We start from the raw sequence: 27,153 nt of genomic DNA, 5'->3' as shown, positions 1-27,153 counted from the left end.
CACACTCGAACACACAAAAAAAGTCACACACAAATGCTCACTCACACTCTGCACGCAGTGAGCCAGCGGGCGAGCGAGGCGCTCCATTGTGGACGAGCGGAGGAAGCAAGGACGCTACATCCGAAACGACAAAGGTTGCATTTACACCTGTCACGGCCCCGTTTAATCATCTACCACTTCAAACAGGAGGGTCTGACGCTGGCGGCCTCCCAGCAGCCTTTGCTCCTGCAGCTCTGGACACGCTGCCATATAGAAGGGCGAAGAGAAACAGAACCTGTGCAGGTATAAAACTTAACTATGTCTTCCATAAAATGAGAGCAAATAGGTCAATATTTTAAAGGCCCCAGCAGCAAGATATAGAGGCCATAAATAAAAGGCCGGGGCACAGGTGCTGTGGCTTTTTTAATATTGGGGGAAATTCAGAGAACTTTTCTCATAAATTGATCTAAATCCGAACGAACGAATGCACTCGTGAGTTGAGTTCTTTATTTTCAGGTTCATGAGAGAACTTTTTTACGAACAAAACGTCCAGTTTAAAGTTAGAGTCTCAAGTGGATTGTGCATAGTGTGTGCTTATGCACAGATAATCTGGTATAATAATGTATATAAAAATAGTTTTTCGAATTTTAAATAAAGATGCACTTTTTACTGTATATACTGACAGTTTTACAGCCATGCTTGAATCAAATATGGATACACAATTAATTAACCTTAAAAGTCTAATTTAATATCTACAGAATAAACCGAACCATTCTCACCCATATTGTCACAAAATGTTTGTGATTTAATCTGCATCTCAATTTTATATATTTATTTTCACATTGGAAGAATCTGTAATTTTTCTTCATAAAACTAAAATATTTGTCAATCAAGCTCCTCGCATTGTCCATAATAATAATAATATTAATAATAATTTAATCTGAAAATGCGTGTGTTTCAAATAAGGCCAGTGTATGATTTAAATAACTGAAACAGTGTATTCATGGAATTAAATAATTCTCATTATAAATCAGAGGAACAGTATCAGCAGATAAAAATGCAGTTTATTGGCGGTTTATTGGGAAGAAATGTGCATTGTATTTTGCAACATCCTTTCCGGTGAAAACGTCACCCTTTCAAATGGTAAGTATTTCCACAAATCAAAACCAGTGTAATTAAAAGCCGATTACAATACGTTTGGCTCTCCATACAACCACTCATTGTCCGAAAGAAAAAAAGAAAACAGCTGAGAGGTGATTAAAATGATGAATTGAGTCTCTTTCCTCCATGTTTTACATGAACCTACAGTCGTTTCCCATTAATCATAATTCAGACATCAGACACCTCCGTGTGTGTAGGGCGCGCCAAATGTCCACAAGAGCCAAAGGGAACAGAAATCCAAACTGTTGCAGAAGCTTTTCTTTACAAAGAAACAAACGAGCGATCCGGCCACCTTGAAAAATTTAAAAAAAGAAATGTCACCATCATCATAAGCATGAATTATTTATGTACAATGTGAATATGTTTTGTTAAATCTCAGCGTTACAGCCTCTTATCTCCTTAACATCGTGCACATGGCAGCAGTATTGGCTAATCAGGAGCTGCCTATAACAAGGAGATAATCATTATCAAGTCGGTACATAAGGCACTGACACCTGGAGAGGGTCGACCATTAGACTCCTGCAAGAACCACACATTATTCAGATAAACCTGTGGCCTGTTAAAACACTCATCAGTGAACAAACACATTATTACACATGTAAATAGAGGCATTATACAAGTAGTATTATTAGAAGTAGTAACAGTATTGTTGTGTTTTTTTTTAACGAAACTAAAATTGCTACAATCTGACATAACACCCAGGATTATTATTAAAATAGCAAAAAAGAACATTAAACTAACACTTTAATATTATTATGACATAATTCGTTTGATTATTACAATTATTCACATTGCTTCTTTTATTACAAGCGGCGTCTGTAATAACAAAATACGTGTTTTTCCTGTGAATTGATGGGGTAGATAATTGGATTAGAGGCCTGCGGCGGCCTCGGCTGCAGGCGCGCAGTGTTTGACCGTCCGCGGATAAACGTGGAGACAGGGCGGCGTCGTGCCACTTCTCCCCCAGCGGCTCCGTGTGTGTCGGAGCAGCACACTTTGACATCACTGCGAACAACACCTCGTTCATCAACTCGGGAGAGACTCAAGAGAAGAAGTTAGAAGGTGGAGGTCAGCGTGGGGGGGGGAGAGGGGGGGCGGGGGGAAGAGGAGAAGAAAAAACAACAGGATTCTGTATTCTCGCACCTCCCTGACAACTGCTCGCGGAGACGATGGGACGGGAGACAGTAGCGCGTTGGTCGGGTTACTCCCTGCGATAAAACCACGTCTCCAAAATGTCTCTGGCTGTCACCCGGTGCGCGCGCGTTGATCCTGTGTTTACATCTGAGAGCGGACAGAAGACCGAAGACCTGCGTGACAGCACGCCTTCGTGTGTACATATAACGATATATACATTATATATGTATATATATATATATATATATATATATATACTGTTATAATGCGGTGTTTAATCACAAACACGAGGACACTCTTCAGGTCTCACCTCACTGGGTTGTAAACTTTAATACATTCTCACGTCGCGTGTACGGTCCATCGTGCTCGGTCTGGTTACAAGGCAGTGTTTCACAATAACAGTCCGTGTGACTCACGGAACTAAACAATAGTTCCTACTTATAGTTCCTATTGTTACATCCTTTCTCTTTTCAGAGTTAGAGCTGTTATCTCAACATTTGACTGTGACCAACAAGCACGATTATAATACTGACACTGACTATTGCTAAATTATAAACAATTCAATATGCTCATCTATAAAACCTTCTCTCAGCAACTGATGAACATAGCCTATAACAAACTAAAAACACAGCACCACCAATTTCACAGTGAGATAACACTCAACCATTCGCTACGAACATGAAATGTGCAAATGATCACAACAATATCAAATAAACCATAACTTTTGCGCTTGTACACTTTTCACGTGTCAGGTGCATGTAAACATCAGCATTCATCTGCATGATACCACACAGTCCTTATATCGACGTGGCTGCACCACTGTACGCCCGGCTCTGGTCGTGACAGGGGTGTCTCCGCCACCAGTGTCTCTGGGTGTATGTTCTGTTGCTACACCGTGGGGGACAGGAACAGACTCTGCAGGTTCCTGTCTCACAGCCTGTGGCTGACTGGGAATGCTGATCTCCATATCGAGAGGGTCACTAAAGGTCACACCAGGTGCACGCCTGAGGTGTCTGCGATTTCTCCTAATGACACTTCCAGATTGCAACTGAACCTCATAGGACCTCCCATCAACTGGCTTCAGCACCCTGCCTAGTCTCCAGACAGCGTTGGGTGGGAGTGGCTGTATCCTCACACAGTCACCCGTGGCAAGAGTGTCCAAGTCTCTAGCTGATCTGTTGTAATATGTACCCTGACGTTGCTGCCTGTTCTTCAGCTTCTGGCTGACCTGAACGACTTCTGGCCTGAGCAGGGTTGCTTTCGTTGGCAGCAGTGTTTTGGTACGGCGACTGAGTAGTCGCTGTGCTGGGCTACTATCCAGGCCCTGTGACGGTGTGTTGCGGTGGTCCAGAATTGCAAGATAAGGATCCTGTCCAGCTGCTTTGGCTTTCATGAGAAGTCTCTTTGCCGTCTTGACAGCTGATTCTGCTTTGCCATTGCTCTGTGGGTAGCCAGGTGACGAGGTCACATGCTGAAATCCCCACAGTTCGCAGAATTTTTGGAAGTCCTGGGACGCGTATTGTGGGCCGTTGTCTGACATCACTGAATCCGGAATGCCTTGGCGGGCAAAATGAGCTTTCAGTTTCTTTATCACTGTGGTGGATTTGGTATCTATCAGGTAGTCTATTTCCCAAAAGTTCGACCAATAATCCACAGTGATGAGATAGTTCTTGTTGTCAAACACAAACAGATCTGTGCCCACCTTCGCCCATGGCCTGCTTGGAACCTCATGTGACATCAATGTTTCTTTTTGCTGTTTATTGTCCATTGACCTGCAGATATCACACTTGGCTATATACGTCTTAATCTGGTCGTTCATGCCCAGCCAGTAGACACACTCTCTAGCTCTACGTAGGCATCCTTCAACACCCAGATGCGATGAGTGTAATCGACCAGTGATGTCTGATCTCAGCTTGTCAGGAATTACGGCACGCTCACCCCTGAAGACTATTCCATCTTGGTGGCTTAATTCTCCTTGTAATGAGAAGTAAGGCCTGATTTCACTCGGTACTTGTGATTTGTCCTTGGGCCATCTCTGGCTCATTGTTTTAATGAGAAGCTGCAATGTGGTGTCTTTTTCTGTGGCAGACCTTATGTCATGTAGTCTGTCTGAGGAGATCGGTAAGTGTTGCACCATGTTGACAGTCTCCAGCTCAGCTTCCACCGGTGTACTCTCAGGAAGATAGGCTCTGCTGAGAGTGTCTGCCAGTAACATGTCTCTTCCAGGCACATAAATGACATCCAAGTCATATTTTTGTATGCGCAGCATCATGCTTTGCAGCCTTTTGGGTGCACTCAGCAGGGGTTTGCGTACAATGGTTTCTAACGGCTTATGATCACTCTGTACAGTGACTTTGCGGCCATATGTGTATTGGTGGAATTTCTCCATGCTGAAAACCACCGCTAAAAACTCTTTTTCTATTTGGGCATAGCGCCCCTCAGTTTGTGTAAGTGCCCTGCTTGCGAAAGCGACTGGCTTCCCCATCTGCATCAGTGCTGCGCCCAAACCTGTGTCTGAAGCGTCACACTGTACGGTCAGCTCCTCCTCAGGGTTGTAATATCTCAATACTGGAGCATTCGCAATTGTCTCTTTCAGGTTGAGGAATGCCTCCTCATGTTCTGTTGTCCATGTCCACTCACTGTCCTTGTGTGTCAGGTCTCTCAATACCTTGCATTGGTCTGAGAGGTGTGGGCAAAACTTGGTGAGGTAATTAACCATACCTATCAGCCTCTGCACTGCTTTTACATCCGTCGGTGCTGGCATCTGCCCGATAGCACGCACTTTTTCAGGATCCGCTTTGAGTCCATCTGTCGTCAAGCGGTGTCCAATGTATGTGGTCTCCTTCTGTCGCAGTCTGAACTTTTCTGCATTCAATTTTATGTTCTTTTCCCTGCATCTGTCGAGAAACTGTTTCAGTTTTTCATCGTGATCCCGTTCCGCTTCCTCTTGTGTCTCCCCCTGTCCTGTGATCAGGATGTCATCCGCTATAATGTACAGACCAGGTACATTATCCAGCGCTTGTGTCAGCTTTCTCTGGAATATTTCAGGGGCCGGACTTATCCCCATCGGCATCCTCCGCCATCTGTACCTTCCAAATGGAGTGGCGAACGTTGTCAAATAGCTGGACTCCTCCTCCAGCTGTACATGCCAGAATCCACTCTTGACATCACACACTGTGAACACTTTAGCTTTTGACAAATCTGGTAAGATGTCCTCGATGGTTGGAAGTGGAAAGTGACTGCGTTTTAGTGCTTTGTTCAAGGGTTTGGGATCAATACAGACCCTTGGCTTGCCATTCTGTTTCTGTACTACCACCATAGCACTGATCCAGTCTGTGCTGCATTCTACAGGAGTGATTATCCCTCTGTGTTGCAGGTCTCTAAGCTCTTCCTTCAGTGGTTTCATCAGGGCCACTGGAACCCGTCTCTTTGGCAGCTGCACCGGCTTCACTGTGCTGTCCACCTCCATCTTGTATTTTCCTCCAAGGCAGCCATCTCCAGTGAACACGTCAGCATAACTTGTTTTGATTTGTTCCATCGTCCACCCTGTTGTCGGTTTTCCTGTTGTGATTATACTGTCCATTGCCATGATATTCTCATGGTGCACTTTAATCAGTTTCATCGCCTCACTGGCTTTCCGACCCAGCAGAGGCACTGCACCGTCTGTGTTCACCACTTGGAACTCCAAGCGATATAGTTTGTGATTTCTTGGATTCCTTATTTTAATCTTACATTTCCCCATTGGCTTCAGCTTGCTTTTGTTGTACATAACTAGTACACTTTTAGTGTGTTCCAGCTCGGTGTCTGGATTCAGCAGGTTAATGGGGATGATGTTGCAACTAGCACCACAGTCTATTTGGAATTTGACCATGTCTTTGCCTAGTAGCATACCAGCATAGAGAAGCTGACTGTCCTCTTTAACAGTTTTATCTTTCACATCCTGTTCTCTCTCTGGGTCTTCATCGTTGCCCAAGTCCGTCTCCACTGCATCCACTATCTCAGTGTCTGTCACAGTGATACATGTTATATCAACATATTCATCACTCACATATTCTGTTGCTATTGTACTCACATTTTTCTTCCTCCTTTGGTCTGGTTTCGCTTTACATTTGGCTGCAAAGTGGTTCTCTCTGCCACACTTTGCACACTTCTTTCCGAACGCCGGACATTTCTGTTTGGTCCTTTCGTGTGTTCTTCCGCAGAATTTACACTCCACTGTGTCGTTGCCTTTCCACTGGTACTGTGCCCCTTGCACAGCATGCACCTCTTCAACCATCGGCCCGGTGATGGTTTTAACGTTCTCCTTGGAGAGCTCTGCTGCTCTGCACAGTTGTAAACATGTGTCCAGTGTCAAGTTTTTCTCCCGCAGCAGCCTTTCTCTCATGATCGTGTTGTTACCACCACACACAATCCTATCACGAATGAGCGAGTCTCTCAAAGTCCCAAAGTTGCATGTTTTGGCCAGCAGTCTCAGTTCTGTGACATAACTGTCTATATTTTCACTGGCGCCCTGATTTCTCGTGAAGAAACAATAGCGTTCGACGATCTCGTTCACACTGGGGTTGCAATGATCATCAAACTTTGTGACGATGTCCTCTATCCTCCATGCATCCCTAGCTGTGTCGCCCATCAGGGTATCCAAAAGTTCTCTGCCACTCTCGCCGACAAGATAGCTGAACAGTTTTACCTTCTGTTTATCATCAGCTTCAGCCATTGTTAGATCCAGATACAGGACAAACTCATCCCTCCAATTCTTCCATGTTTTAGAGAGGTTGCTGGAGCCCAAACACAACGTCTGTGGCGGCTTAAGTCCCTCCATGGAATCACACGGCAGTCGCGCGCTAGCGGCTCAACCTAGCAGCAGTTGACACTCTTCAGACCGGAGTAAACCAGTACGTACTCAGACCGAGTCCTCTCCCGCTGCCACCATGTTATAATGCGGTGTTTAATCACAAACACGAGGACACTCTTCAGGTCTCACCTCACTGGGTTGTAAACTTTAATACATTCTCACGTCGCGTGTACGGTCCATCGTGCTCGGTCTGGTTACAAGGCAGTGTTTCACAATAACAGTCCGTGTGACTCACGGAACTAAACAATAGTTCCTACTTATAGTTCCTATTGTTACATATACGTATATCCCTGAAAGAATTGGTGCACGCTTAGTGCGTAAAGCTGTGTGGGATCAGCGGCCTAATCAGATCCAGGGACTTCTGCTGAGCTTCATATCCACCACACTATAGAGACACAGGACATTTACTATCTCAATTGAGACACTAGCAGCAGAAATAATATCATCTCAGAACTAGTGGCCACTGTGGTGAAGGCCTAAATATTTAAGGGGATTCAATCCTGCGTTTTCAGACACTTAACTCGAGAATGAGCTCTCAGAGATTCATAAATAAATAAATAAAATTAAACAAATGTTCTAATTATTAGTATTATTCTATGCAATAATATAGTATTGTGTATTATTTGTGACAGTACAAGAATAGTAGTATTGTGACCGTGATAGTGTGGGTTGTAGTAACAGTAATGGTTGTGATGGAGCTCGTGGTATTATTTCCTTTTTTCTCAAATGAATAATAAAAAATAGTAATAAAACAATTTGATAATGATGTTTAGCAATACTGCACGATGTTAAATTGGGGATCCAGCTCTGCAGCTGCAAGTACTGAATAGTAGATTGTCGAGAGGCCTCCAGTCTGCAGTAGAAGTTGATAAGCACATTTGCAATATTTGTGCAAAACTAGCAATTAATGGTGGAGTGCGGCTGCCTCCGTTTTTAAAAGTACTAATGGCATTAGTACTTTAAATGGGAAACGGTCAATAGTAAACCTACTGCAGGAACCCTTTGATTCATATTAGTAAAAGGTCCCACTGCCGCAGTAGTATTACTCAATGGTGGAGATGAGCTCAGCTCAGCTATCTCCCATCCAGACTGAATGTAAACACACACAAATACCTGCCGAATGGCTGAGAGTGTGATGAACCGGGGTCCCATTGGTTAACCTCGCTGATGAACGCGCACGAGGACGAGCCGTAAATGAGTGAATGATTCGATTGACACCTCTCTACTTTTGATCACTTCACTCGCCCTCGGATGTATATTGCGGCTGAACGAATCATCGCGGGTTCCAGTTTGTGCCGCTGCGCAGCTCGAGCCGATTCCCTCCCCAAATGAAAGCGTCTGACTTAAATAAACTAATTAGGAGGGGGGGGGGGGGGGGGGGGGGGTTGATCACCGCGGTGAACATGCAGAATGGACAGAGAGGAGCAACGTTCGCCCGAATCAAGACGTTTATTTCTAATGGACATCAGACCGGGAGCCAAAAAAATTAAATACGAATAGACGTGTAAATGAACGTACGTTAGGTTGTCCCCTTTAATAAAATCCAATGGTCATTTTGATACAAATTTAATGTATTTGTAATAATCAGAAAATGGTGGAAGATGTTTTTTTTTATTTTTACAAAGAACGGTGAAAGAATTATGAGTATTATGACACTGAAAAATTGTTATGCTGTTATATATTTTATGAAATAATTGGGTTATTAGTAAATGTCCATTAACGACGAAATAGCGGGTGATTTTGATTTTGTTGTGGGATAATAGTTTCATTGTTGTAAAATCAACCGACCATATGATTGACGTATAAATCTCATTAAGTATAGTAGAAGTTAGTTTCCCATAATAATCCCGGGCTAAATACAATAATTAGTAAAATGAGTAAAATGTAGAATAAAGGAAGTAAAATGTAAAAAAATTCACTTCGGTAAAATGATAGAGAATACATTTAAAATGGACTGAATGTAGTTACATTTGATCGTTTTAATTGACAGAAAGCTTTGAATAAATTTCAGAAACGCTTGTCAAAAAGCATATTCATAGCAATATACTGAAATATGAAAAACAAATAAAACATGTTGAATAAATACAAAGAAAACAAGTAACAACGTGCGCTCCATCTCGCTCAGAAGCATTTAAAGCCCTCTGACACCTGGACGCATTTGTGCAGATTATTATATTTCATTTGAGACAAGTTTTCCCCCCCCCCCAAAAAAAAAAAAAATCTCTCTCCTCACCCTCCTCTCTCGCTTTTCCCCTCCGTGTGATTGATTGGAGGAGTTTAAAGGCTGGCACCCCCATCGCGCTCCTGAGCCCTCTCGCCCTCCACATGATTGGTCCGCCTCCCGCGGCCGCAGCCTCCGGGAGCGCCTCCTCCCAAAGACCTCCGTCACTCCGCCACAGCGCTTCCCATTGCGCGCAGGAGCAGCAGCGGCTCACTATTAGGAACTTCGTGCGACCGATGGCACATAACTAGCAAGGTATGTGGTGGAAAGCGACTAACGTCTCATCTTCTCCTCCTTCCCCCTCTCTCTCTCTCTCTCTGTCTCTCTCCCTCACTGTCTTTTCCTCCTTCGTTCCAAACTAAACATCTGGCGGCGCAGGACTTCAGCCTTCATTTCGGGGTATTATTTTATCGCTCCAGCCCGCCCGCTCTTATCTGTTTTTTTTTTTTTTTTGGGCTGGGGGGGGGGGTGGTCTTATCAAACGGTTATCTCCTTTTGCTGTTGAAGACATATTGCGTTTTGTTTCCTATCTGCTACGTGTACGCGTGTGCGGTACGTGTGGGAGGACAGAGATTTGACGTGGACGCGTCCAGCGGCGCCTCTTTAAGAGCGCTCGATGGGCGCGCGGCGGTCACTGCGCGCGCCGGGCGGCTTTTTGTTGTCGGGTTTACAGATGTTTACGGACGTGGAAGGAATAGTCAAGATCCACAGTGGGTTTATTTTTTTTTTAATTTTCCGTTGGCGGAATGTGGGCCGCTGCTTTAAAGATGAAAGCGAGTTGTGCAACAGAGGAGGATTTTTTTCCCGGAAACTAATGGCGAGTTAAAAAAAAAAAAATCTAGACGTGTTCGGGAAACAATTACAATCGCTTTTCAAGTGAAGCTTTTTCTCTTCTGATTCCATAAAATCCTAACTGTTTTTTATTTGAATTATCTGTTACAGGGTAGACTACTCCGTCACGATTTTTCTTCACCCCACGGTGTATGGAAAGGGCTCCTGGATGGACCTGGGCGAAAACAGCTGGTCCATGGTCAAGCGAGAAGTATCCAGCAGCCCAGGCTCGCCGGCTGAGCAGACCTACCTGTCCGGGGACAGCAGGAGGGACGGTCCCACCTCGGAGGAGCTGAGGACACCTCCGATCGACCTTGACTCTCTGGGGCACCGGCGCCCCGACGGCAGGTCACTACACTCCTACGTTCACTTCGGACACCACGGCAACACCCTGACGCACGCCGAGGACATCCCGCTGTTCACGGATTTAGACCAGGGCAGCAAACTTGTCCTCACCAGCGCGGCGCACAAGGCCAGCTTGCTGGTGGACCCGAGCGACATGTACCAAACACTGGCCATCGCCGCGGCGCAGAGCCAGACTGGATATGATTCCTCCTCCGGCGGTTATATGCACTCCAACCCGAACTCCCCCGTGTACGTGCCCAGCTCCCGGGTGGGCCCCATGATACCCAGCCTCTCCTACCTGCAGGCCGGCGGCACGGCGCAACCCAGCCACGCCGTCTCCAGCCACTCGGTGTGGTCCCAGTCGGCCCCGGAGAGCCCGTCATACAGCACCGGGAGCCCCCACGCCGCCAGTCGGTTCCACTACCCTCCGAGCCCGCCCATGAACAACGGCGCGCCCAGGGACACCGGCTACGGGAACACGCTGAACGTGAGCGGCAGGGACCAGTACGGCCTGTCCCGGTCCCTCGGTGGAACCTACGCGAATCCGTACTCTTCGTATGTGGCGCCGCAGCTGTCCCAGCTCCCCTCGCCTTGGACCGGGGGGCCTTTCGACAACACGATGCTGCACACCTTGCAGAGCAGAGGCGCGCCCTTGATTCGGGGACCAAACGGGGGTGAGAAAGGAGAAATGCCAGAGAGAATGCAAAGTAGGAAGGGTCGTGATGGGACAGTTTCTATTCTCGCAGTCTGGGACAAAGACTACATTCCTTTAATCGGGCGTGCAAATGCTAATGCGCCATCTGAGAAAGCATCGAAACTCAAATTCGTCCAGGCCAGAATAAAAAGTAACAACAAAAATAATCAAACCACCCAGAAGTGGGTTTTATAAATTAACACCGGCGAAATTGAGCTTAATTCTGCCAGAATATTCAGAAAAATGTTTGGCCAAAATATGTGTAACTGTTAAATAGTATACAAGTGTTCAAACATACAGACATGGATGGATGAGATCACATCTGGTTGGTTTCACTCATGATTGCTAGAAGTCCAAGAAGACAGTTGAACGTTCTAAAGTTTCGCGTTTGCTGACCGAAGTCTCTCTCTTTTCAGTTTCAGACATCCTCGACGACATGGGGGAGAGCAGAGAGTGCGTCAACTGCGGCTCCATCTCCACGCCGCTCTGGAGGCGCGACGGCACGGGCCACTTTCTCTGCAACGCCTGCGGCCTCTACAGCAAAATGAATGGGCTCAGTCGGCCATTAATTAAACCACAGAAACGGACGGTGAGCAAGGGGGGAGAGGGGTGGGGGGAAGGGGGGGCCCTCAAGCACTCAATTTTCCACCCTAATCGCTTCAAACGACGGCTGGGGTGCATCGACGGTGACATCCATAGGTGTAAAAGAGAAAATAAACGCTTTGCCATTAATCAAGCTACAGCAGCCCCCCCCCCCCCTAATCATTTTAGTTTAATCATGTAGGCTAACGCACATCTGCATTGAATCAAATAATTCATAAATTAACTAAATGTAAATAATATAAATTAAGGAAATGCAGGTTTGGGAGATTTCTGTTTTTAATGTGTCATAATTTAGTTTAACCGAGGCCATTGATTTAAATAAATCAAACCCCTGCACAATTGTAACGTAATTAATCAAGCTTTTAATCACTCGTCGTATTCAGTGCTTGTGTTTGGTTAATCCAACAACCAGGGCAGATATTTTCCTGGTGCCATTGCGCGCATTACGCACAGTTTTTTTGACAGGGAACCCGAAGTCACTCCTTAAAAATAAACATCCTGTCAAAACCGAAATGGCTAAATGGCAGTTTATTGGAGATCATTATAGGACTGCTTAGGAAATAGGGCGTGAATGGCCGACGTGTAATTGAATTAGGGGAGTGTGGCACTAACTTTAAATACATTTTATTTTAACGCCACAGCCTCCATTAATTACCACAACGTCCGTTACAGTTAAAGTGATTATAATCATGCATTCAATGTGTCTCCAGTCGACCTCCAGAAGAATCGGCCTGTCCTGCGCCAACTGTCAAACCAGCACGACCACTTTGTGGCGCAGGAACGCGGAGGGGGAGCCCGTGTGTAACGCGTGTGGCCTCTACACTAAACTGCACGGGGTGAGTCAACAGTTCACGGCGCATTTATTTCAGCCGCGGCGCCACACTTTGATGAGATCGAACGCAATCACGAATCCGAAATTGATAATCTGAAATCGATGATATGCGCAGGTGCCTCGGCCGCTCGCCATGAAGAAAGAGGGAATCCAGACGAGAAAAAGGAAACCCAAGACCTTGAGTAAAACAAAGGGATCCTCTGGTGAGTCACGGAGAATTATTAATCACTTTCATTGTGCGGAATTATCATCAAAACGTTGTTTTCTTTAAACAATATGATCTCAACAATATATTTTACGTATATATCTTTTAGGAAATAACAACTCTGTCTCTATGACTCCCACATCCACCTCTTCCTCAAATTCTGAAGATTGCTCGAAAACCAGCTCTCCCACGGGACAGGTGTCAGGGGTAAGACATGTCATTATTTATACTACCACCATGTTTTTTTTTTTTTTTTTACATTTATACGTCTTTTGAAAAATTCAAATCAAAATAGTTCAACTTAGTATTTGTGTCTTTTGCCACATGAGTTGTTTTTTGAGATGAGATGTTGTTTTTTGATGTCACCGTGCAGTGAGATCAGCTCTGAGCTAAAGCTTTTTCGGTGTAGTCTCGGTCCAAAGGCCAAACACAGAGCACATTCCGCCTTTCATTTCCAACACGCGTCCGACCACACACAGCTAAACTAATAGTTGACATTTGCCTTTGGTGTTGCAGGTCAGTTCGTCCGTGCTGTCCGGCTCGGGGGAAGGAAGCGGCCCGGCGGTGAAGTACCCGGGACAGGACAGCCTGTACACCAGCGTGGGTCTGTCCCAGCCATCAGATGGAGCGTCGGTGAGGGTTGAACCCTGGTGCCCGATGGCCTTAGCTTGAACATCTCAATCTCCGGGAGGACGGCAGACCCCTGGACCCTCTGTCTGGATACTACGTAGTGTGGAAGCGTTCGAGGGGGGGGCGACGTTTGCTTGAGGGGGTGAGGAGGAGGGTGAGGCGACCTTCAGTCCCCCTGCAAGCGTGAGCCGAGCTTGGAATAGCTGGGATTGGTCTCCAGGTTGGTGTGGGGGATCCCGCCGGTCAACCACCGGGCCTCCTCTGGATGGTTTCTGGACCTGCCGTGCACTCAATGTCTCATCGCATCCACCACGGCGCAGAACCAGATCTCCTTTAAAAAAAAAAAAAAAAGAAAAGAAGTCATCATGTACATAATGGATTTCCTCTCCGAAGAAAAAGCTGTTGATTGGATATCACTGCTTCGTAAAGCGCTATATTCTGTGAGGACATTTTAGATTATTTTGTTTTTTTTTCCACAACTGGAATCATGCCATAAGTGCCAAGACAACTTTTATGAATCACAAGAGAAACATATTTATAAATCTTCCATTGTTGAAAACATGGCTATGATTGTTAATAAAGATATCAATATAGAGTAGAAGTTAAACCATTCTGATGTCTTCTTTTCTATTTTCTTTCTGGTTGTTTTTAATACAGTAGTGTTGAATCTGCACGTTTTCCACTGAAAGCTCTTACTGTATTTGACTGAAACTAGTTTGGTTTAAACAGGGTATAAATGACTGTGTCATCTAGTGGTTTTGTTTAATTATTTACTGAAATAATCCCGATAATCAACTCTTTCAGCCCATTTTTTTTATTCTGAAGTGTCAGCTCTGATTGGGTAGAACTAAGGTACTACAGAAACTATTTTACATGTGAAGCAGTTGGATGGCTTGTAAGCGCATCGGGAATAGCTGTGGGCCTACTGACCTTTACGTTACAATACATAAACTGCAAAAGAAGACTGTTGACTGTAAAAACTGACTCACTGTAAAATGTGTACTTTTCACAATGCATCTGCAGTTGTTGACTGAAAAAGGGAATGTTATATACAAGTTATATACATTGTTAGGGATTTAAGCCAGAAGTGCACCCCTAGTCATAGAATTTGTAGTACGTGTAATAATGTTTAGCGTTAGAATTATAGTTTGTGTGTTATTAGATATTAGTTATTACATTAACATGTTAGATTAAGTGAATGCAATTTCAATCAAACACAATTCATAGTCATTTAAATCATATAAACACTGTACACATTTACATTCTGTCACAATGTGATGTTAAAACCTGGGGACGGATGCCAATTGCCGTTCTTTATGGATTTCTCCCAATTTTATCCCCAAAAAGGGTTTTTTGGGAGTTTTTTCTCCTGTCAGGTAATAAAATGAACAACTTATTGCGAGGCAGCCAACTGAGGCAAATGTCTTGAGAATGGAACCACATGAACTGTCTTAGATCTTATGATGAAGTGTGATGAACGGTGATCATTAATGATGGGTTGTTGTAATGAAAGTGTACTATTTATAAGATGAAGACTTAAACGATGTATGCTTTGTTGGGTTCACTCATTGAGGCATAAAGCCAACTGTATCTACATTGAGTGCATTGGAATGTGAGGGACAGCTAGGACAGAGAGGTTTCAGGTTACAGCTGCAGCTTCACACCTCGACGTGAAGGGGACAATGGAGGAGGTGACCCTTTGGAGAAGAGGCCAATGACATTCAAATGCACCAAAGAAGACACACCTCAAGAGTTTTCAAAGGACCATGGCGGGGAAAAGACTGTTAGAACTTCTCCTGCAGCCGCGTTGATAAGTCACTTCAGACTTGCTCAGAGGATTCTCTATTTCGCGAAATATTCCACTGTTCGCTTAGTATTTCACTTTGTAATTGTAATCCCTATTACGTTGTTCAGTTATTAAATAACTTTTGATTTTTGAATTTAAACGAATTGACTCATTCGTGTCCTCGTTTCCGGCCGGGACGAGAACAGAGGATTGAGTCCTCCCTCGAGAGCTTCCGAAACCTTAACAGTTGGCGCCCAACGTGGGGCTCTCGTTGGGGGAAGGCGTTGCTGAGAGGTTTGACTGCAAGTACCACGGGTACAAACAAGGTAAAACAAACTTTTTCATGAATTCTGTGATAGGTAGGTTTGGGAAGATTTAGAGTGGTGCTGGCAGTCGGCCATGAGGCAAGGCCTTAGATGCTAAAGGCTAAAGGCTAGTGCATTGATGACTTGGGTGAATATAATAAGCTGATATTGAATAACAATGGGGACATACTTTTGCAAAGTGAATGCGAATGGGAGCCGGCTTTTAGAAATTCCAAACACGCGCGTTTGGTGCGTTCAGGTACACACTTAGAGCGTTAGAAAAATCCAGGCGGCGAACTGGTCTGCTGAGACATAAAGACCAGCAGGATAAAATCATAGAAGTAGACCCGTATGGGATTGGTTAGGGGGTTCGCATGAGGTGTGACGATGCGCATGTTGTCCACTAGGTTTCCCACAATAATTACGGCGTCTTTAGAGAAGACTCTTCTCTTCATTTCCCCTCTCTGTGCATAAAGTCCTTCACAATTAGGTATTGCAGGATTTAATAGATTGGGGGGGGGGAGCTTGCTCTACGGAATTGGCTTACGGATAAGATTAAGGAAGCTTGAAGCTTTGGAGGCCTGGAGTCCTGATGATAAGAAAGGGTTGAAGGCCCGGAGTCCTGCCTTGAATTTAGAGGCCAGGAGTCCTGCTTAAAGTTATAATCCAGCGGCGACTGGTGGAGGTTATAGTAAAGGAGAAATCCAGCATCGACTGGTAAGATCTGCTTATCATTTTCCACCCTCTAGAAATCCTATGAATTAGGTATATAGGTTGTCTAGAAGGGGGTGGGTGGCGGATATGCGCTTTAGTGTAAATGATAGTGTATATACATCTGCATGTGGTGTGAGTGTGAGTGAGTGTTAGTACGTGGTGCGTGAGTGTTGGAGTTGCGGGGTGCATGTGCTTGATTGATGTATGGATGTTCCAAATTATGTTTTAATACGCGTATGTGATTGTTTAACAGTGTATATATATGTATAGAATCCGAACTGGAGACTGATCATCTCCGGCGTCGGGTTGTAAAACCGTAGCATATCAAGGTGTTGGTGAGCAGTCCAACCCGGACCACGTGGGCTGCCGTGCTAGCGGCTAACGGGGTCTCATTGGTAATTCCACTGGGGAAATAGCGGGGCTTGCGGGTGCTGATAGCTTGACCACATCGTGGCTTAGCAGTTAGCTTGAGCCCATTGTTCTTCGCTACGCCGGCACACGGCGTTTTACGATCCATGTGCTGAGGTGTGAGGCACTTCCTCTTTGGTAGTTCTGTGTTCGATCTTCAGCTATCGGCTGAACAGCGCCTCATGTGGTTGGAGTAAGTGCACATCGTGAGGGGAAAGCCCGTGAGTGTGCCATCTGGTGGGCGTAAGAGGGAATTACAAGAGGGGGAGTTCAATTTCTTCACTTGCTCCGTGTTCGGACGTTGACTTTGATGCACATTTGCCTTTACTTACTAGGATAGTGTAAAGATTGATAAGATAATTTGACGGATATCTGGTTTGGTGTTGACGTTTAATTGAAACATTAAAGTGCTGTAATGTCACGTTGAATTTGGTTTGTACTATAGTTCTGCATCGATTTTGGATTGGAATTGGAGGTTGATTTAATTTTGATGTGGTGCTTTTGAGAAGCTGTTATGAATTGTTTGATTTCGATCTCCAATGTTTAGCTGAAACCAGATTGACGTCATTGCATTGTCTCTGGGTTGGGGGTGGATCATTGTTTATATTATGGTATAATCTCTGGCGACATTTGTGGGGGAGTGCTTCTGCTCTACTTCCTGATCAATATTGCCGGCAGTTTGACTGTATCATCATAACTTTGAATAATTTTGTAACCTTGATTAATAATTTGGAGTAATTCATTTTTAGACATCAAGATTAACTTTATTGAAGTTTAATTTTTAGACTTTTGAATTTTGAATGAAGATTGAGTTTTGATTTGAGATATAGTTAATTCTTTCTCTTTTTCCTCTGTTTAATTGTAATCATAGTCTTTGGCGTGGATCATTGATTATACTAATTTTTACAGTTCCGTGATTGATTCGATTTTGAGGTTAGAGGTACTGATAAGTTGATTTAACCTAGTGGTCTAACAAGATACTTTAGTAAATTACACGGCAGTTATTGGACTGATTTGATGTTGTAAATTGCCCTCCTTGCTTTTTAGATTTGGTTATTTGTTTTACTGTGTCGATTCTAGTCGATGGTTCGATTTGACATTTCCTCGGACAGCTGTTGGAGGTGACTTGGTTTGGTTTTTCCTGCTGTTAGTGACAGAGTAACACCTAGGACAGAAGGGGCAGCTTAGCGGTTGTTTAGAGTATTCCAGGTTGCATGATGGCTGCGCTTACGACTCAGGAACTGCTTGTCAGGGCCAGAGAGGAGGAAGCAGGTAGCTGTGAACATGGCCGTAAAACACCAAGTGAATACCAGGAGGCCGCAGAGGAGCTGTATATTACTTCAGGACTCCTGTCTATCAAAATACACGTGCAGAGGACCCATCCAAACAACGACAAAGAAGGAGAGGTTGCTGATGGAGGATGTCATCACAATAGACATTGTATCCTGGTGAAGAAGGCTCCAAACCGCTATGCAGACTACATTCTCCCGGTAAGAAATGAGCCACCTGCAGCCTCCCCTGTCCCACAGTGCCCACTACTGAGAAAAGCCAACGGTCAGAGCGAGTTTGTGCCCTGGAGCCATCGGGACCTGGAAGCTCTGGAGAAGGCACTGCCGCCATTGGGAGAAGGAGCTAACCCATGGATCCGGCTCTTTGAAAAATACACAATAGGTGATAAGTTGGCACTTGGAGATATGAGGGCCTTAATAGCCCGTCTAGAGGGAACAGTCAACCTAAGAGCCTTAGAAGCAAGAGCGGGAACCACCAACCAAGAGGATGAGGCTCCATTTGATAAGGTCAGAGGAGTATTTTGGGCCACAATGCGAAACATCTGGCCTACAAAGCCAAGTATGTCCATCCTGATGGGTCTGAGTATGAAACAAGGTGAAGACATCTCTCAATACGTGAGGAGAGCAGAAACAGAATGGCATTTGGCCACAGGAGGAAGACACAACAATAACAAATCTACTGCAGTAACCTGGCGACACACTGTGCAGCAAGGCTTGCCCCAGGCTGTTCAAACAGCGTTGGAGGGAGTAGTGGGACTGGACGACATGGATGAAAGCACATGGAGAGACCATCTAACCCACTTCTACAAAATACAGAGAGCTGCGGAGACAAGGAGGCAAGAAGAACTGGGGACGATGACGCATCGACTCCTGAAGATCCAACTGGCAGCAGCAGATGCAGAAGCAACGAAAAAACAGAGAGTCAGGAAACAACTGTCGGTGAGAGATGAACAACCTCAATACCCCGTTCCTCCAGAGGCCCAATATCCAGCCCCAGCAGTCAGAGACCGTTCAATGGTTGACCAGCAACCACCACCTCAGCGCAGAGGCAGAGGACGTGGAAATAATAGGGGAAGAGGAGATGAATGCTACTTATGCGGACAGACGGGTCATTGGTCAAGAATATGTCCAACGAACATGCAGTTCAGTGCAGCTCCTCCACGGTCTTCCCGTCAAATGCAGCCCAGGCAGAACCAGAGGTTGGGCACACCCCAGCCTCCACCTCCCCATATGTGGTGACCACAGCAACAGATGCCACTTGCTTTGATGGAGACAAAGCAGACGAGCCCTAAACAACTAACTGGTGACACACCGACCCCCGCTGCTTTCCAACAGCTCAGATAAGCACCCTCGGCCTCCACGGTTTACGACTCACATTCCAGGTAGAAAAATGGAGCCTAGAGATTATACACTGCTGAGAGTGTCAGCTGAAACTAGACTTAAACCCGTAGGGAAGATTGATTTAAAAAAAAGGAAATCAGTCATTGAAAATTAAGAGATAAGGTTGTGTAAGATTTAAATGAGGAATGAAGGTGATAAAGAATTAGGAGAGTTGTTGTATATATTGTCGATTTTTTGGAATAATGTTTGTAGTTTTTCGAGTTTTCTCCTGAATTCAGAGATGGGCGGTAAATTGTTGAGTGCTGCTATTGAGTGTATAGTGCACGATACACTTGATACAGTATCTTGATGATGGAAGCAAATGTCTGATCAAAGGAATATTTATAGCACCAGTACACGAACTATGGAAATTTGTTACAGACGGTCATCCTGTAATGTTCAGAAAGTAGTACACCCTTACATTTGGATACGCTAACCATGAGAGGTTGGTGATCTATCATTAATGAATGAATGGATTGGATCAAACTAAGCATGAGCTGAGTTTGTGTTTGCAGGTAACAGACACGTCTCCCACCCTCTGCTTTGCTTTTGGGCTGAAGAGCAATAAAAGTGGAGATTAACACTGGAGGGGGGTCTGGAACAGATGGGTCTGATGCTAAGTTGATTTATTATCTCCTGGTAGTTTTTGGGATCAAGGGACTCACAATCTTCATTGTTGTTTTATGACCCTGAAGGGTTTGGAGAACCTTTGTTGATATCACCGGGGTTTGAGGTTCACATTCTGATACATTGATTGAAGTTTTAGAGACTGATACTGCAAATGCTCGACCACTTGTGAAAGTGGTCACAAAGGTCAGCAAATTGACTGTAATGATGTAGGCCTTCAGTGAGGCCATTGAATGGTTTATTTTAATGGGGAAGTAAGCAGAGAAAAGAAAAGTAGGTTGAAATGTTATGAGAGACACACGCAGGTGTTTGATAGTATGACCAAGGGTAAATGGAAGTGTAAAAATGGGAAAAACAGGTAGAAGAGTTATGCAGTAATGCATAGGTTTTCAAAGGTGATGACTCATCATGACAGAGCAAACAGGCTGAAGGTAAAAGGAGAAGAAATTGACTGTGAGGGTGAGAATGTGGGGTAACATTTTTGTGTAAACTTGGAATGAGCAGATTGCTTCGAGGTTAGAATGAACAAAGAGAACTTGGTTGGTCAATTAGTTCATGAAGACATGGAACAGTCATACACCATGAGGGTGAGACCTACAAGCAAAAACTCAAAGAGATCATTGAACGGGGACGCGAAGGCAATATTGGTGTTAATTTTTCATGAGTTGACTATGGGGGTCAATAATCAGTTATGTCAAAGATTCCAAATTTCTATATATGAATGGCTCCTCAAATCGGTTGGAAACAAGGCCGTTTGAGAAAGGCAATTTTTCAAAACAGTGTGTAAATACTCTAGGAGCAGATAAAGATATGCAGAGGCATTCTTTACGTCAACGCATCACATTCTTCATTCAGCTGAGGCTCTAATCCAAAGTGACTTGCAGGAAGTGAATTTGAACAAGAGGGAACAGAACCAGAACAGCAAGAACAAAGAAGGGATTTCTCCTTCTAAGAAAGCAACATTTGTGAGTGTCATCCAGGTGCTAATTCTTCAGTTGTAGTAGTAGGTAGCTATGTGTGTTTATTATGTTCATTAGGGAACTCCTTCCACCATCAGGTGAACATCAGGAGTCAGGACAAATGATGACTTTGTTGGGAGTTTAGCTCCCAATAAAAGAAACAACAGGCAGATGCTGAGATGGGAGTGAATTAGGGACGAGGATAGATTTCAAAGTGGATGCAGAGGTTGAAAGGGGATGGCGACTCATGGTCGAGGAGGGAGTGAGCAGACCTCCCTAAACCAACGACTGATAAGAGGAGGAATCCTGGGGAAGTGTCGGAGCCATAAAATCCATCCACAGGTTGTATTTCATCTCAGAGTCACCCAACAGGTTTAAGAATCACACACGGTTGGTATGGGGGGAATTATTTCACTATGATGAATTTACTGACACATTTTTCCTCGAATACATGTGCATGGCAATTGTTAACTATGTTTTGCTTTTCAGTAGGAACAGGCGACTCCAATGCGAGACGGTCCAGATCGGCAACGACACCCAGTAGAAACGGCGTTGAGGGGGTTTTACGACGTTGTTGGATAAGCCAGGAGGTGGCCTGGGGTTGATTAGCATCACCAAAGGCTATGTGAAGGGATGCTTTTACACCTACCTCAACATGAGGGACTGGGGGAGAACAGAATATAACAAGAGTATCTGCCGATTTGGGAACATTATTGCATGCAGTGAAAAACACAATCATAAGATTCTAAACAACAGAGATGTGTAGATGACATTGATTTAAGGTGTTAAGAACATACAGTCTTTCTATTGATGAAACAACTCACGAATTGATTGGAATGTTTTTAGGAAAACACTAGATGTTAGAGTTTAGCTACTCAAGTGGCATTTTAGGGATAACAGCAGACGATGGCCAACGCAGGGATATCCAACCTGAACTTTTCTTCCTGGAACGAATGTGTAATGACATTGCTCTTCTCATACACTGACACAAGGACTGATGAGACACACAGATGATACAATTACTCCACATTAAAAGAAATAGCTAAAACTGGGAAATAAGTGGGTAAAAGGTTGAGTTCCAGTTATGTTAAATATGCACACACTAGATGGTAGAACTTGTTTGCTTGAAGAGTTTGGTAAACCAGAAGAAAGAGCAACATGAATTGGGAGAACACACACACACACACACACACACACACTCACACGCACATCTAGACACACCTACACACACGCACACATAGCTGCACCACTTGTGCTTCTCTATTCAACAGCCGATTGGGGAATCTTGTCCTAATGGGACCTCCGGTTAGCAGAGCAGTCTGCTCACAGGAACTGAGGTGATCCGAGGTCCAAGGAGGGAGCGTGAAGCTTAATCACACGTCTAGGATGACAGCTACGTGTCATCTGACCAAACCGCTGACAACAACAGATGTTCCAACAGAGGAACATCAAGGAGGAGAAGTATAGGCACACATACAACGAAGGAATCCACAAACACTGAGCTAATGTGACACACAATTTCCAGATTAGAGAAGGCAAGGGAACTGCTGGGACACTTGATAAACACATATGATAAGAATGTTCAAACAAACATACGCCAACGATATTACAGTAACAGAACTTGAGGATTTTGAATTCAGAGCGGCTATTCGGTTGCAATGACCAAGCATCACCAAGATAAAACTAAGCAGCATTAGACACATTCACGGGGGAACATTTGGACAGAAGGAGGGGAGAGCGGTTTTGGCTTATCACAGTTCTAAATTAGATCCCATAGAACTAGGACAAGTAGGCTGCACCAGACATTTGGCCGCAATAGCTCGAGCGGTACAGAAGACTGCATACTTGGTAATGTGTCATCCTTTGAAGGTCCACACAGACCACGGTGTTGTAGCTTATCTAGACACACAAGCTTTCACTCTGACAGCTATGAGAGGGGCTAGGATATCTGGTATATTGACCCAGCCCCATCTCTCTTTCACATCAGAAGGTGTGAATATGACATCTGGATTGCCACCTACTGAGGGTGGTCATGACTGTGCAGAAGTAGCTAGGAAGGAGACGAAGGTGACGAACGCAGAGACAGCCGCCAGCCAAGGGAAGCAGGTTCCAGTCATACCGCCAGGAAGCTGGGTGTGGATTAAGGCCCATAAACGCAAGTGGAGTGATCCAAGGTGGACCGGTCCTTGGGAGGTAGTATTGGCAACGTCACACTCGGTAAAGGTGAAAGGTAAAGCGGGAGCCACTTGGCATCATCTCACACATTGTGCACCTGCTAAGGCACCAAGCCAAACCCTTGCGGAGACCCGATTAAATACCAGGCAAGTTAATTCAGAGCCAAAAGACACAGGAGGGGACAAAGCAGCAGAAAATGTCTCGCCCACAGCGTAAGTATCAGTTGGTAGTAGGGGGTTCAAGTTCAGTTCGGGGAAGTGCAGCTGTTCACACAGGTGACGATGACATGACGTCTGTAAGTGATCTATCCCATCCCAGTCGACAAGATGTTTCCTTACCACCTAACATCCAAGCAGCAATTGCTCTCACGTTGACATTCAAGGAAAATATAACTGCATCTGTTCAATTTGATTATTGTGATATTGCAGCCTGCGGAGTCCAAGACCTCAGGTTTTGGAGGTCGGACCAATACTTGTGTTCCACCACCAACCGATGTGGACCAGGAGTCAGGTTTGGTAAGCCAGTGGAGCAGTACGGCTGTGACTGCGAGGAGGCAGAATGGAAGTTCGCACACACTGGTAGATGGAAGTCATCTAAAACTGGTCCTAAACCTGGGCTGCAAACCCGTTTAACGATGCGGAAAAACCGATATCCAGATTTGGCTAAATGTGGGGGGGGGTTGTGCAATCCACTAATAATCACATTGAAAAATCCAGAATTGGGGGACAGTGGACTATACGTGTTGAAAGGAGGGACATACGATATTGAAAGCCCACAAGGGTTGTTTAAGATTGTTGTTAAACCCTCTGCTAACAAACAGGAATCCACTGCTGATCAGGTTGGAGCTGAAGCTGACACTTCTTGGGAGGGTGTGGTAAAACGGGAAACTGGATTCTCGGAGTCTAATCTATGGCTCCAATGGGTACAGTATACTGCCACAAACATGCACAGTACAGATTGTATAGTGTGTTCTCAACCTAGGCCTATGCCCACTCCTGTACGTTCCAGAATCAGACCAATAAGTCCTATATTCAAATGTATACTGGAGCTCTTTGTCCTGCAGACTCAGCCTGTCCACCATACTTGTCTAGAGTTCCAATGGGATTATCCGCCAGCTACCTTGAGCACGCCACCTCAATTTATGGTTCCAGATGGTACATTTGATTGCATAGTATCAGAGATTACGGGAGGGATAAAAGTAGGTGACATTGTAGGAGTAAACTGTACCACAGTTCAGTTTGCTAATGTCACTCGATATTCAAGTGTGTTGAATCAGACGATTTCCAGAGCCGACCTCTGGTGGTGGTGTGGAACTAAGGTTATTTATCCAACGCTGCCAGCTAATTGGACGGGTACTTGTGCATTAGTGCAGCTTATCATGCCATTCTATGTCTTTCCAGTGAAGGAGACCTCATTTCAAGACTTGATTTCACCACACATCCTCACAAGGAGAGCGAAGAGATCCACTAGTCCTGCGGGCTCATTTGATAGTCATGTGTACTTAGATGCCATTGGGGTGCCCAGAGGGGTGCCTGATGAGTTTAAAACCAGGAATCAAATTGCGAGCGGCATAGAATCCTTTTTCTTCTGGTGGGTGACAATCAATAAAAATGTAGACTGGATTAATTACATATACTACAACCAGCAGCGATTCATAAATTTCACCCGGGATGCCATAACAGGGCTCCACGAGCAGTTGGATAAGACTAGTTTGATGGCATGGCAAAATAGAATGGCACTGGACATGATCTCGGCAGAGAAGGGAGGAGTCTGTAGAATGTTTGGATCTGCCTGTTGTACTTTCATTCCTAATAATACAGCGTCTGACGGATCGGTGTCCAAAGCACTGGCTGGACTGACAGCTCGAACCAGCAGCTGGCAGACAACTAAGGCGACGACAATCCTCTCACCAACGGGTTTGTCAGTATTATAGCACAACGGAAAAGTGCATTCCTGTCTGCGTTAACCCTTCTTGTGTTACAGTCATGATCTAGTCCACTACGGATGAAGCTGCATCTCCTGCATCCTTGGATTCCTGCAGGGATTGATCGATATTGTGTTTAGTGAGACTAGTATACAGGGAAATCGGTAGCGAGTAGATGATGAGGGACAATCACTGTTGACGAATGTGACTGTATGAAAATTTTTCTGTCTTTGGGAGATGCTCACAGTGAACTGTGAGCAAGGAGGGAATTGTTAGGGATTTAAGCCAGAAGTGCACCCCTAGTCATAGAATTTGTAGTACGTGTAATAATGTTTAGCGTTAGAATTATAGTTTGTGTGTTATTAGATATTAGTTATTACATTAACATGTTAGATTAAGTGAATGCAATTTCAATCAAACACAATTCATAGTCATTTAAATCATATAAACACTGTACACATTTACATTCTGTCACAATGTGATGTTAAAACCTGGGGACGGATGCCAATTGCCGTTCTTTATGGATTTCTCCCAATTTTATCCCCAAAAAGGGTTTTTTGGGAGTTTTTTCTCCTGTCAGGTAATAAAATGAACAACTTATTGCGAGGCAGCCAACTGAGGCAAATGTCTTGAGAATGGAACCACATGAACTGTCTTAGATCTTATGATGAAGTGTGATGAACGGTGATCATTAATGATGGGTTGTTGTAATGAAAGTGTACTATTTATAAGATGAAGACTTAAACGATGTATGCTTTGTTGGGTTCACTCATTGAGGCATAAAGCCAACTGTATCTACATTGAGTGCATTGGAATGTGAGGGACAGCTAGGACAGAGAGGTTTCAGGTTACAGCTGCAGCTTCACACCTCGACGTGAAGGGGACAATGGAGGAGGTGACCCTTTGGAGAAGAGGCCAATGACATTCAAATGCACCAAAGAAGACACACCTCAAGAGTTTTCAAAGGACCATGGCGGGGAAAAGACTGTTAGAACTTCTCCTGCAGCCGCGTTGATAAGTCACTTCAGACTTGCTCAGAGGATTCTCTATTTCGCGAAATATTCCACTGTTCGCTTAGTATTTCACTTTGTAATTGTAATCCCTATTACGTTGTTCAGTTATTAAATAACTTTTGATTTTTGAATTTAAACGAATTGACTCATTCGTGTCCTCGTTTCCGGCCGGGACGAGAACAGAGGATTGAGTCCTCCCTCGAGAGCTTCCGAAACCTTAACAACATAACAATGCGTTGTTTTCATCAGACTGCGCGTTCCATGTGGTACAGATTCTGAATTCAACGCTGCACGGGTGAAAAATGTAAATTCAAGAGGTGATGTTTCAATTTCCACACAGTTTGTTTCCATTTCCTCCAGCAGCGGTGTGGGCGGGGGACTCAAAAAGACAATTTTGGGGCATTTTTAGGGCAAAACACACGATCCCTGCGTCACCTCAAGACAATCTGATCAGTTACATGGGAAACTATAAAGGGTTATTTCTTACCTTTTATTCCACAACTCGCTTCATCCGAAACGGGCATGCCTTTCATTCAGCTGGACTTATTTATTTTTTTGAAGAACCATGTTTATTTTAGCATAATTTCTTTGGCTGTTGTTTTGTTTTTTTATTTTTACAAGAAATTGTTTTATTTAAATTTCAGTTGAATAAATTGTTCTGGTGCAAATGACCTTACAGTTACCCCGTGTTTTAGAGAAAAATCATCAGTATTTTCAAGCTGTGGAGCATAAAAACGTTCTTGCATTTAATCCGAATTACTGTGGCATACCTGTGTGAGAGGCAGAGCATGTTCTAACTCCCCATTTCTTCCTGGCGGAAAGAATGGCGAGGGAAAATGAAGACTTTGTAATGCCAGGCGAGGGGTATCCCGGGGAGTGAAATCTAGAAAAAAAAAAATATTGCATCTTAAACCGAAAATGATTCTTGCAGATTTTTCATTTTTAGCTTTTGTCGGGCCTGTTTGTTTCCACGTTCTTCTCATGTTTCATTAAAGCGAAACCTTTTTTCTTCTGGACAGCTTTTTTTTTTTCTTTTTAAAGCTTAAAGCACAATCCGCTTTCCTTTGTCCTCTTGAACCAGCAGCT

At 44.4% G+C, this 27,153-nt stretch overlaps 1 protein-coding gene and 1 long non-coding RNA gene across 5 annotated transcripts; one reads left to right on the top strand and one right to left on the bottom strand.

The window, feature by feature from the left end:
* Positions 1-1,023: 1,023 nt before the first annotated feature.
* On the bottom strand, positions 1,024-9,498 carry LOC144405535 (uncharacterized). The gene is made up of 2 exons (XR_013467179.1): positions 9,360-9,498; positions 1,024-1,432 (listed from the first exon to the last, which is right to left on the bottom strand). It is a non-coding gene; the product is annotated as an uncharacterized LOC144405535 (long non-coding RNA).
* gata6 (GATA binding protein 6) lies at positions 7,408-27,083 on the top strand. 4 transcript variants are annotated; one of them, XM_078099592.1, is made up of 8 exons: positions 7,408-9,602; positions 10,290-11,197; positions 11,634-11,806; positions 12,531-12,656; positions 12,768-12,855; positions 12,967-13,064; positions 13,374-15,599; positions 22,943-27,083. In XM_078099592.1, the coding sequence occupies exons 2-7, from the start codon at positions 10,348-10,350 to the stop codon at positions 13,527-13,529; spliced, it is 1,491 nt and encodes a 496-aa protein (XP_077955718.1). In that variant the 5' UTR covers positions 7,408-9,602; positions 10,290-10,347; the 3' UTR covers positions 13,530-15,599; positions 22,943-27,083. The 4 variants fall into 4 exon arrangements, with proteins under 4 accessions (XP_077955718.1, XP_077955720.1, XP_077955721.1 ...); XM_078099594.1 differs by having other exon boundaries at positions 9,422-9,602; positions 13,024-13,064; XM_078099595.1 differs by having other exon boundaries at positions 9,589-10,164; positions 13,024-13,064.
* Positions 27,084-27,153: the final 70 nt, after the last annotated feature.

The sequence above is a fragment of the Gasterosteus aculeatus genome, chromosome 3 (assembly GCF_964276395.1).
Source record: "Gasterosteus aculeatus chromosome 3, fGasAcu3.hap1.1, whole genome shotgun sequence".
Taxonomy (NCBI): domain Eukaryota; kingdom Metazoa; phylum Chordata; class Actinopteri; order Perciformes; family Gasterosteidae; genus Gasterosteus; species Gasterosteus aculeatus.
Note: the sequence above shows the minus strand (reverse complement) of the source record. Positions and strands in the feature narration are given on the sequence as shown.